The following is a 12,865-nucleotide window of genomic DNA, read 5'->3' as shown; positions in this document are numbered from 1 at the left end:
CGTGGCAATGAGAAAGAATGAAATGTGGCCTTTTGTAGCAACGTGGATGGAACTGGAGAGTGTGATGCTAAGTGAAATAAGCCATACAGAGAAAGACAGATACCATATGGTTTCACTCTTATGTGGATCCTAAGAATCTTAACAGAAACCCATGGGGGAAGGGAAGGAGAAAAAAAAAAAAGAGAGGTTAGAGTGGGAGAGAGCCAAAACATAAGAGACTGTTAAAAACTGAGAACTGAGGGTTGATGGGGGGTGGGAGGGAGGGGAGGGTGGGTGATGGGTATTGAGGAGGGCACCTTTTGGGATGAGCACTGGGTGTTGTATGGAAACCAATTTGACAATAAATTTCATATATTAAAAATAAATAAATAAATTTAAATTGTTAATAAATTAAAAAAAAAAAGGTGTGGGTTTAAAGCAGTATAAAATGAATAAAAACCTGACTTCCTGAGTTTGAATCCCAGTCCAACATTCATTCACCAAAACATTAAATTACTTGACCAGTCTGTATTCTTAATCTGTAAAATGGGGATAATAACAGCACCTACCTCAAAGGGTTGATTATAAAAACCTATATAATTACATATTTTTCCTCCTCTTTTAAAAATATAATTCACATTCCAGAAGAATCATCATTTTATAGCATATAATTCAATGTCTTTTAGTATAGTCACAAGGTTGTGTAACCATTATCACTAATTCCAAAACATTTTCATCATCCCCCCAAAAAACTATACCCACTGGCAGTCACTTACTCCCATAACCTCCCACAACCACTCATCTATTTTCCATTTCTATGAACTTGTCTATTTTGGACAATTAATATAAAGACTATACAATATATAGTCCCTTGTGTCTTGCTTTTTCCACTCAGCATATTTTCTTATGAATTTTTAAATGTTTATTTTTTTTTTAATTTTTTTTTCAACGTTTATTTATTTTTGGGACAGAGAGAGACAGAGCATGAACGGGGGAGGGGCAGAGAGAGAGGGAGACACAGAATCGGAAACAGGCTCCAGGCTCTGAGCCATCAGCCCAGAGCCTGACGCGGGGCTCGAACTCACGGACCGCGAGATCGCGACCTGGCTGAAGTCAGACGCTTAACCGACTGCGCCACCCAGGCGCCCCTAAATGTTTATTTTTGACAGAGAGAGGGAGGGAGGGGCAGAGAGAGAGGGGAAACACAGAATCTGAAGCAGGCTCCAGGCTCTGAGCTGTCAGCATGGAGCCCGATGTGGGGCTCAAACCCACAAACCACGAGATCATGACCTGAGCTCAAGTAGGATGCTTAACCGACTGAGCCACCCAGGCGTCCCTCCACTCAGCATAATTTCAAGGTTCATTCATGGTGTACTTTGTTCCCCTCTTTTTTGGCTGAATACTTCTATTTCACTGAATGATACATCACATTTTGTTTATCCATTCATCAGGTGATGGGCACTTAAGTAAGTTTCTACTTTTTGGCTGTTTAAAATAATAATGCTATAAACAGTTGTGTACAAGTTTTCATGTAGACACAGTTCTACACAGCTTTCAGTTCTCTTGGGTAGATTCCTAGGATCGAATTTGCTGGGTCATGGCAACTCTATGTTTAACCTTTTGAGAAACTGCCCAATTATTTTCCAAAGCAGCTGCACCATTTTTATATTCATACCAACAACGTATGAGGGTTCCAACTGCTTCACATGCTTGCCAACACTTGTTATTGTCTATCTTCATGGTTCTAGCAATCCTAGTGGGTGTGAGAAGCATATCTCAGTATGGTCTTTGATTTATATTTCCCCAGGGCCTAATGATGCTAAGCATATTTTCAAGTGCTTATTGGCAATTTGCGTATCTTCTTTGGAGAAACAGCTATGGAACTCTTTGCCTATTTTTAAATGTTTGAGAGAAAGAGCACATATGCACCGCATGTGGGGGCGGGGCAGAGAGAGAGAGAGAGAGAGAGAGAGAAAGAGAAAGAGAGAGAGAGAGTGTCCCAAGCAGGCTCCGTACTGTCAGCCCAAAGCCCTACATAGGACTTGATCTCAGGAACCCTGGGATCATGACGTGACCCGAAATCAAGAGTCAGACATTTGGGGGCACCTGGGTGACTCAGTTGGTTAAGCGTCTGACTTTGGCTCAGGTCATGATCTCATAGTTCCTGAGTTCAAGGCTGCTTCAGGCTCTGTGCTGACAGCTCAGAGCTGGAGCTTGCTTCAGATTCCATGTCTCCCTCCCCCGCTTGCACTCGGTCTCTCAAAAATAAACGTTAAAAAAAAAAAAAAGTCAGACACTTAACCAACTGAGCCACCCAGGCGCCCCTTTGCCTATTTTTAAACTGTTATTTTATTGCATTTTTTTATTGTTGAAATGTAAGAGTTCTTCTATATACTCTCAATAACAGTCCCTTATCAGATATAATTTCTATTTTGTCCATTGCTTTGGGTTATCTTTTCAGTTTTTTGATAGTGACCTTTGATGCACAAAAGTTTTTAATTTTGATGAAATCCAATTCACCTATTTTTTCTCTGATTGCCTGTGTTTTTGGAGTTACAGCTAAGAAACCATTACTGCCTAATCCAAAGTCATAAGGACTCATGCCTATATTTTCCTCTAAGGGTTTTAGTATTAAAAAAAAAGCTTTAGTATTAGTTTACACTTTGATCCATTTTGAGTTAATTTTTGTGTATGGTATGAGGCAGGGGGTCTAAATTCATTATTTAGAATGTGCCTCTCCAGTTGTCCCAGACCCATCTGAAGACTATTCTTTCCTCACTGAATTGTCTGGCACTTTTTTTGAAAATCAACTGGCCATAAATATAAGGGTTTATTTCTAAAACTCTCCATTTTATTCCAACAATTTATTTATCCATCCTTATGCCAGTACCATATATGTTTTTTTAATATTTATTTATTTAAGAGAGAGGGTAAATGGGTTTGAGGCAAAGGGAAAAGGAGAGTGAGAGAGAGAATCCCAAGTGGCTCCACACGCAGTGTGGAGCCCAACACGGCGCTCATTCCCACAACTGTGAGATGGTGATCTAAGCTGAAATCAAGAGTCCAATGTTTTGTTTTAATTTTTTTTTTTAACATTTATTCATTTTTGAGAGACGGAGACAGAGTGCAAGTGGGGGAGGGGCAGAGAGTGGGAGAATCCAAAGCGGGCTCCAGGCTCTGAGCTGTCAGCACAGGGCCCGACACGGGGTTCAAACTCACAAACCGTGAGATCCTGACCTGAGCCGAAGTTGGACACTTAACCGACTGAGCCACCCAGGCGCCCCGAGAGTCCAATGTTTAACTGACTAAGCCACCCAAGCACCCCCCATATCATCTTAATTACTATAGCTTGGTAATAAGTTTTCAAATCAGGAAGAGAGAGTCCTCCAACTTTGTCCTCCTTTTTCAAAACTGTTTTGACCATTCTGGGTCTTTTTCATTTCCATATGAGTATCAGGATCAGCTTGTCAAATTGCACAAAATAGTGTACTAATTAAGACTTTGATGAGGATTGTATTGAATTTATAGATCAGTTTGACTAGTACTGCTATCTTCACAATCATCTTCAATTCCATGAACACAGCTTATCTGCCCATTTATGTTTTAAAAATTCTTGCAATGATCTTTCGCAGTTTAAAAAAAAAATGTTGTTGAACAGTACAATGTTGAACAGAAGTGGTGAGAGGAGACATACTTGTCTTATTCCTGATCTTAAGAGAAAACCTTTCAGTCCCTCACCATTAAACTATGCTGCTAGCTATGTCTTTTGTAGATGCCCTTAATCAAGTTGAGGAAGCTTCCTTCTATTCCTAGTTGTTGAATGATTTTTTATCATGAGAGGAGGTTGGACTGTCAAAATGCTTTTCTGCCTGTACTGAGATGATCATGTGGTTTTTTAGCCTTTATTAACACAATGTATTAAACTGATTTTTATTTGATGAACTAACCTTACTTTCCTGGAATAAAACCCACTACTTCATGTCCCTTTTTATATGTTGTTGGATTCAGTTTGTTAGTATTTTGTTCAGAACTACATGAAGCTTTAAAACATCCAAGATAATACCATATAACCTTCTATGTTCCATTATATATTATTTAGGAACATATGCCTATGTATAAAGACACAGATGGGAATGAAATACAACAAACTGAGATAGATAATCTGGAGGACAGGGGAGATTTCAACTGGACAGGAGTACAGAGAAGTCTTTAATGGCATCTTATTTTCTTTCTTAAATATAACTGTATTTGTAACATTCATGTTAAAGTCTTTTTATACATCTGAAACATTTTATAATAGTTTTTTAAAACATGGCTTATATTTTCGCCTTAACGTTTAAATAGCCCATGGAAAGAAAGATTGCTGGCTGTCTGCATCATATACAACTCTTCTGTTATTCAAGACTGAAGAAGACATCAACTACTGATAGACTGTCTGAAATGCCCACTCTTCTTCAACCTTCAAAAAAACACACAGTTCAAGGTCAACTTCCAGGCAGAGTAACCATATTCTTTTATTTTTATTCCTCTACAGCCATATATCATATTATAATTAATCTATCTTTATACATGCCTCCTCTTTACTAAACTATGAATTCCCTAATGTCCCCAAATCAGTCTTTCATGTCTGTATTCCCAGCATCTAGAAGTACCTAGTAAACATCAAACACTCCAATGTTTACTGAATAAATGGAGTATATATGAAAGCAGGCCCCAATGATTCAAATTCTTATTAAAAGATTATATTAACACATTACTTTAAAAGCCAAAAATTCCGGGGCACCTGGGTGGCGCAGTCGGTTGAGCATCCGACTTCAGCCAGGTCACGATCTCACCGTCTGTGAGTTTGAGCCCCGCGTCGGGCTCTGGGCTGATGGCTCAGAGCCTGGAGCCTGTTTCTGATTCTGTGTCTCCCTCTCTCTCTGTCCCTCCCCCATTCATGCTCTGTCTCTCTCTGTCCCAAAAATAAATAAACGTTGGGAAAAAAAAAAAAAATTTAAAAGCCAAAAATTCAAAGTTATACTAGTGGCCCAAGATTAAAAGTTTAGAGCAACCCAAAGTGATGGTGACTGTAAACACCTGTGTTCCAGTCCTCACTCTGCCAACTATGTGATCTTATGCCAAGTCATTTTACCTGTAAATCCCTCCCTTTTTCTACCTGTAATGTTAGGACATTATTTCTTGAAGGTTTCTGTTAGCTCTAAAATTCCATTTCTCTAGATTTTAAACTTTGGGCTTCGATGAGAATCCCAAAATAGGTGGGATATAGCCCTCTTTCAAGCCCTAGCAGTTGGAGTACAGCACCTAACTTAAAGGAGGTTAATTAGAGACTTCTGGTAGAGGATGTGAATCTTGAGGAAATAATACAAGGCATGGGATCTTTTGGAGATTATTCTCAGCGATCTTGAAGGAGTTGAGAGTCCAGCAGTGCAACCAACCTAGGGGAAACAAAATCAGCACTAGTACCCTAAGGAGATTGATTATTCCTACGGCAAGTCTTGGCTGTTCTCTTGGCCAACCTGTACTCTGGTCTTCTTGTCAATGCCCTGAGTGACCTAACATCTTTCTGATTAATCCCTTTGGCTTAAGTTAACCAATATCACCTCTGTTTGCAACCAAGAACCCTAGCCAGTACAATTTATACTGATGTTCTGATGAAAAAAGATTAACCATTTTTAAAAAGTTTTAATTTGAATTAAAAATTGCAAAACAGGATTCACTGCTACCACTACAAACACATATAGAAATAGGAAAGGAACTTTACACAGTAAGATCTTTCAGAGAAAAAAGCAAAAGCAAAACCAGAACCAGACTGGCTCAGAGAACAATTCAGGCATCACACAGCACCAATTATGACACTTTTCAGGACAGTAGAGCATTCTTCAGTAAAAATTAAGTACCACCCTTGAATGTCATTCTTATCACATAATGAAGAAGGGGAGGAATGTCTTATTAAAACTTCATCAGAGGCTCATAAAATTACATAGTAAGGTTTTAAGAAAATTATATGACTATAGGCAATACTTTTAATGGCCTTCTAAGGTGGTACAGAGCTTCTGACCCATTGCTTTATCAACCTCTCCTATATAATTAAAGGCCACTAGGTGACCTTGATTAAAATTATGAGACCAAGTCCCCAGAGGGGGAGAGAAATGTCTTGTGAAGGCCTGACATTCATACTTGAAATAGCACAATCTGAATGCTGGCACAAGACTGTGACATGAAAATGCAAATGATTCTTGTCCACAGATTCAACAATATGTGAAGGGTCTCAACTTCTTCTTTTTTTTTTTTTAATGTTTATTTATTTTTGAGAGAGAGAGGCAGACTGCAAGCAGAGGGAAGGGCAGAGAGAGAGGAAGACACAGAATCAGAAGCAGGCTACAGGCTCTGAGCCAGAGCTCGATGTGGGGCCCAAACCCACAAACTGTGAGATCATGACCTGAGCCAAAGTCAGTCGCTTAACGGACTGAGACACCTAGGCGCCCCTGAAGGGTCTCAACTTCTAAATGCTGACATGACAGACATCATTAGCAGCACACAGGTGTTCAAAGTCAGTCACTATCCTGTATGTGGAGGAAGGAAAACCTCTCGCCATACATCTCTTTAGCCTGCTGTGCCAAATCCTGTTTGGACAGGGTGAGTGCCTAAACCTTGTTATCTAAGAGACTTAAACAGGTAATAAGAAGAAAGGACAAAAGAGATTATTCCCAAAATAGTAACAGAACCAGCAGATTAGTAAAAGGATTAAGAAAAAGACAGCCAGTGCTTACCTTTCTCCAAAACTAAAGTCATTTCAATATGGATTGAGAGGTATAGAAAGAAAATGAAGACATAAAACTATTAAAACAGAGTAATAAGTACAACCAGGTTTGGCCATGTAAGTCCTGCCCCAGTATAGGGTTTGATATAAGGGCCCAAAATGATTCAAATAAAGCCATCCCGAAATTAGTAATTTCAGTAAAACAACTGCCTCAATTCACATAATCCCTTCCTTAAATTACAAATTACGGTCAAAGTTAGAAACTTTCAAGTACAACTGTTACGAGACAACACATCTACAAATAACAAAACATCAGCTAGCTCACTGCAATTCTGGGCCAACTGGTTAACGGTAAAATAATGAAGACAATGTAAAAAATTTCAAGTCATGGGGCGCCTGGGTGGCGCAGTCGGTTAAGCGTCCGACTTCAGCCAGGTCACGATCTCACGGTCTGTGAGTTCGAGCCCCACGTCGGGCTCTGGGCTGATGGCTCAGAGCCTGGAGCCTGTTTCCGATTCTGTGTCTCTCTCTCTCTGCCCCTCCCCCGTTCATGCTCTGTCTCTCTCTGTCCCAAAAATAAATAAACGTTGAAAAAAAAAAAATTAAAAAAAAAAAATTTCAAGTCAGGTTTAATGTAGTTCTGATGATCTAAGAAGGGTATGCCAGCAAAAAATCAAGTGACAGTGGCAAAAAAGATGAAGGACCTTTCGTTGGTCATTTATCTAATTAATAATACACAAAACAATGTAACAAAAGTTACAATTATTCTAAATGCCCTGAGATAAAAGCGGGAAACTAAACAATTTCTTTATGAAATTTACTGGCACTTATTTACTCAAATTTCTGGAGCAATGGACTGTAACTTTTTTAACAGGAGGAGGGGTTAATAGAACATTTTCCCCTAGCCTTTCATATTTCTTAACTTCCTTCCTCCTTTTGTTCTTGTAATTTTTTTTTTAATGTTCCAAAGCAATAAAAAATTACTACTGTATTTTTCCATAAGATCTGTCCTGGGCTCACAGAATGCCAGCTAGTACCAAAAACAATGATTGAAAGTTATTTTGTTTGATTTGTTTAATTGAAGCCACTGGGTAAGAATACTAGGCCAAGCATTAAAAGACCTGATTTCTACACCTGGTGCCCATCAGTGTGCCAGAGTCACTTTGTACACGTTACTCCATGTCTCAAATTTTCTTGCTGTTGCTAAATAAATGAGATTCTATTTGTTAAGATGTTCTCAAGCATAGAAGAATTGAAAGCCAGGTTATTCCTTTTCATTCTGAACGGAGACTCAAGTAACATAAGAAAAAACACATGCCATGTTTAAAGCATACATTCAAAGAGTACCAGCACAAGTTGGTACAAAAACAGCACAGAAGAACCAAATGCTGTGATTTAGGGGCCATGGGACAATCATGCTCTTCTTCCATTAACAATGAAAAAAATGCACTTGTCCTGAGGCACATTCAACCGCGCTCCATTATGGAAGCCACCCAAAATCATTTCACTAGAACAAACAAAATCTAAGATGTTCCAAACTAGCTATAAGAACCTCAGCAGTGCCTCCTTTAAAGCAAATAAAATACTTAAACGACAAACAAAAAATGTTCACCTGAACCCAGAATATTTTATTAAATAAAATATATGACAAGATATTAGAAACATAAGAAACCTATAGAACCACCGTACAATCGGCATATAGTTGAACAGCGTTACTATTCGTCTCCCTAGCAAGGTAACAAACGTTTTTTTTTAGTTCTCAAAATGGACACCTTCATCAAATTTTAGGTATATGACTGAATTCAAGCATGAACTAGAAAACAAATTGTTAAACGAAGGTCTTTACTAGAACAACTCTGGAGAATCAGAAAGGACCTTAAGTGTTCTGACTGGCCTTCATCTAAGCTTATGAAATTCGCGAGTACCCGGTTAACAGAGGGCAATACCTCTTCAGGAGCTGGATTAGAACCAAGAGTGTTTCAAATGCCCCCGGGTTTCACAGACAGCTCAAAGAGAAGGGAAATGGTACAAATACAGGGCCTGGCCATCAACTGGTCTCTTTCTGCTACAGTGGGTAGTGACTACGGACTCAAATGTTTACCACATGCATTTTTTATCTTGTTTTCCTCTCTAGCTCCTGCTAATGGGAGGCCTACTAAACAAAGGCTCCAGGACAGACTGTCCATAAAAACACATGAAATAAGCCAAAGAACGTCATCTACCACCCAGGCTCCCAATGCTATTCAATTCCCATCCCAGAACATCTCCCTCTCTTTTGCACCAGGTAGCCCTTTTCTGGTTTTCTTGTCTTTCCTAAATAGATCCAACTGGGAATTTTCCTCTCAAACTTGACTACTGGGGAACATGGGTATTTCATCATCAAAAAGAAAACGAAAATTCAAACAGTTAATTGATAATTTCTTAATACAAAGGTTTTCCTCCCATAAGTCTTTTTATTTCCCATACCTGAGACTGAGAAGTTGCACAAGAAAACTAACAGAAACTAGGCAAGCAACCTATCATGCTTTGGTATCTTAACATTTTTGTGAATAAGATTAAGATTTTCAATTGCATTTATATCCTCAAGGTGGATATTTACTAACTAGTAAGTTTTCTATATGTATATCATAGTAATGCAGGGATCAAAAACCATAGCCTAGGGCCAACCACCTAATTTTGTAAAAATTTACAGGGAAACAAAAATTTAGGGGGTGGAGGGAGAGAGGGGATATCTGTTAAAAGGAAAATACAGAGGGGCGCCTGCGTGGGTCAGTTGGTTAAGCATCTGGACTCTGATTTCGGCTCAGGTCATTATCTCACAGTTGTGGGCTCTGCACTGACACTTCGGATCCTGCTTGGGATTCTCTCCCTCTCTCTCCCTTTTTCTGTTCCTCTCCCACTTATGCTCTCTCTCGAAATAAATAAACTTAAAAAAAAAGTTTACTAAAAAAAGAAAACACAAAGATACTGTAAAGCAAGAACTAAATCAAGGCTTCCCATGAAATTAGTTGAAAACTATAAGGATTAAGATTCAGAACCACAGATTATCAAATTCAACCAATGGTACTGCATTTTTCACCCAGAAATTTTGATGATGATGACAGCATAACTTCAGAGCCTAATGAAACACTATTCCCTAAGTTGTAGTTAAAGCAGCAAAAAACTGACCTAATTTTTGCAGGTTACAATGGCTGGGCTACTGGTTTGAGAAGCCAAAAGCCTTTCCAGCCTCATAATTCTGTCACAGCAGCAAAAGAGCTCTCCTGGCATTTCTCACGAAATCCCATTTGGAATGCAGTAATTTTGTAAATTACATATCCTTAGGTCAAATTTGAAACCTGCATTGAATTTGCACCTTTTTGGAAGAATTAAAGATTACGTGAACCAATGGGTTACATGCCTCAAGACCTAATTTGTTTTTTACAACGTTATTTCTTCGGCGTGATGCTCCCTATTCAAAGTCTTCCCACCTACACCAATCTGCATTTCGTTATTTCTAGCCAGACAAATGAAATTAGCACAGAAAGACAATAAAAAAAACATGGTGTGCTAAAACAGGATCGAGTTACTGCATCGTCACTTCAAGTACCACCGGGTAAACCGGACACACTGACCGAAAAGGCAGGCCCCGAGGATCGACGCGCCGATCTCCCAATCTGACCCGCGCCAGCGAACCGGACCGAACGACCTCGTCTCCGGACTCACCTCTGCAACTCCTCCTCCTGGATCCTCTCCTCGTCCCACACGAACGCGCCAGCGAGCGCCGCCATCAAGGCAGAGGCATGGCCGGGGCGGCCGCGCAGCCGGCGCCAGAGGCGGCCGAGAAGGACGCGGCGCGAGGTCTCCGAGTAGAGGCGGCCGTACAGCTGCGCGATCTGCTGCGCGCGCCGCACACGCAGGCCCGTCACGAAGCGGCACTGATTGGCCAGCAGGGCTAGCAGGCCCCCGCCCCGCGCCCCCGCGCGTCCCGCCGCCGCCGCGCCCGCTAGCCAGGCGGCCAGGGCCAGCGGCCTCCGCAGGAACATGCCGCCGACGCGCGCCCCGCCCAGACCCTCTTGCCCCACCCCTCGGCGCCCGCTGCGCGCCCGGAGGCGAACTAGGCCTCCCTCTCAGGGCAGAAAGAACGGGTCCGGGAAGGCGCGGGCGGCCTGCCGCGAGTGCCCCTAGTCGGTCGGCCCCGAGCTCGTCTCACGGTCTAACAGGCTTTACATCTCTCTCTGCAGTAAACGTTGAGGAAGAGTCCCCTTTGCGGAGAGAGTCGGTCATGGCACAGTCGCGGGGGTGGCCCCGCAACCTCTGCAAGAGGCCTTCCTGGGCTCAGGCCGCGAACGCGGCAGGCCAACAGCCGGTCAGCGTTGTTGGCTCCCTGCTTCCTTGGCGTCGTCAAGCCGGCACCGGGGCCCTGATGTGCAGCGCTCGGGAAGCAGCGAGGTGGGCGGCTCAGTCGCAGCAGCAGGTGAGGTCCCGAGCGCTCGGCGTCCGCCACATGCGCTGCTCGCCTGCAACCTACCCCCTTCGTGGCCACCCGGCTCCTGATTGGGCGCGGTCCGGACTCCTCGGTGCTGATTGGCGCTGCCCAGTGCTCGTCAGCGCTCCTTCCCGCCCCTTCGCGTAGCGCGCCGGGCCCCTAGCTAGCAAGGTAGGTGGCGCGTCGGAGAGCCAGTCAAGGGCGCCTCGGAGAGTGACCCGTAGACCCCGCCGCAGCCGCCATATTCCGACCAAAAGACCCCACCCCGCGGGGTGGCGCGACCAGGTGTCAGAGTCCTGCGCAGTGCTCAATTGGTTTGAGAGGCGGGGGAGCGTCTCCTGTTTCACTACTTTGAATCTTGGGTGGAATGGGGTCTTGGTATTGCCTCTGCGGGACGTTGGGGGTGTCCAGGTTCGGGTGGGGAGAGGGCGGGACGGTGTAGACTCCTTTGGTGAATGGAGACCTTGCTGAGGCCTAGAAGCAGCTGCCATCAGTACCTTCTTCGATCTCTCCGGCTGGCCTCTCCCGGAAGCGCTTTTAATAACCAAAGGTACTGGGATGGTCTCCGAGGGTCGGAGTCGTAGCACTCATCTTCTCTCTGAACCCCACGTCGCTAGAATGGGCCGATGTGGCATCCTTAGAGCCTAGGACACTTTCCAGAGAGCTACGTGGGCAGGTGGCCTGTCACAGTCTGGAAATTGAAAAACCTTTTGGTAAAAGGGCAGCAGAATGGAGTTACTTGGGACAGATGCCCTAGTTCGCGTAGTAGCTGTCCCACTCTCTTTGACTCAAAGATGTTAGCGTGAGAAGGTAAACAGGTCTCCTAAAACCTACTTTGCACCACCCGTGAACACCCTGGCTAAACGATCTCGAAAGCCATCAAATTACTAATCTGTACCCATCTCATTAATACAACTGTTGGATGTCCAGTAGGAAAGCCTTACACTAAATTATTTCCTTTTTTTTTTTTTCTTACAGGTACCTTAGGGACGAGAAAAAATATGTAAAAGGACGTCTTGCTACAAAAGGGGTTGTGCTCATTCCAAGACAATGCATTTAGAAATTTTACTCTTACGGTACCTATTTGAACCGTTGTAGAGATTAATAAAAAATGTTTCTCTAAAAAGAGAAAAAAAATCAAACTTTACTGGAAGCTGAAGTTTAGATCTACCCTATCCAGACTGTCTGCTTTTACTCCGGGGATTGGTATTGATATTTATTTTCCCCGGAAAGCAGGTAAGGAGAAATGGGTATATAACAGAAAATAGTATTTGAAACTTTGAGTCAGGATTTTCCCAGTGATGGCCAGGAGGGGGCTGTGTGGAGAGAGGTTGGACTCTCCTACTGTCTTGCTCCCTTGATTAAAAGCTTAGCACTTCTGCTTTTTTGGTTGGTTTTTTTTTTTTTTTTTCTTTTCTGTTTTTGTTTTGTTTATCAAAATGAGTTCTCAAGAACTTCAGCTGAGCCCCTCTAACCCTCAAATCTAGCCATTGTTCTCCATCTCTACTGCTTCTTCCTTCAGTACATAAACATAAGTCCATCTTCAAAAAAGCTTTGAGAAAAAGAGACCTTTAACTCATCCTCTTTTCAGAGACCACCTCTCTCCTTCCTTTCACAGCTGTGATTTTGTTTTTTAAAAGGATGGCATAAATATG

The 12,865-nt window shown here is 42.3% G+C and overlaps 1 protein-coding gene and 1 long non-coding RNA gene across 2 annotated transcripts in view; one reads left to right on the top strand and one right to left on the bottom strand.

The window, feature by feature from the left end:
• Nucleotides 1-11,287, bottom strand: part of STARD7 (StAR related lipid transfer domain containing 7) — a 28,520-nt gene extending 17,233 nt beyond the window's left edge. Inside the window, exon 1 of the mRNA XM_040496649.1 lies at nt 10,448-11,287. Within this exon, the coding sequence (XP_040352583.1) occupies nt 10,448-10,767 (320 nt within the window). The 5' untranslated portion in view covers nt 10,768-11,287. The remainder of the gene's footprint in view (nt 1-10,447) is intronic.
• On the top strand, nt 11,085-12,380 carry LOC121044406 (uncharacterized). The gene is made up of 2 exons (XR_005797291.1): nt 11,085-11,198; nt 12,189-12,380. It is a non-coding gene; the product is annotated as an uncharacterized LOC121044406 (long non-coding RNA).
• The last annotated feature ends 485 nt before the right edge of the window (nt 12,381-12,865 follow it).

This window comes from Herpailurus yagouaroundi, unplaced genomic scaffold, assembly GCF_014898765.1.
Source record: "Herpailurus yagouaroundi ecotype Mexico unplaced genomic scaffold, PumYag 188, whole genome shotgun sequence".
Taxonomy (NCBI): Eukaryota; Metazoa; Chordata; class Mammalia; order Carnivora; family Felidae; genus Herpailurus; species Herpailurus yagouaroundi.
The sequence above is the reverse complement of the archived record's forward strand: the minus strand, read 5'-3'. Positions and strand labels throughout refer to the sequence as shown.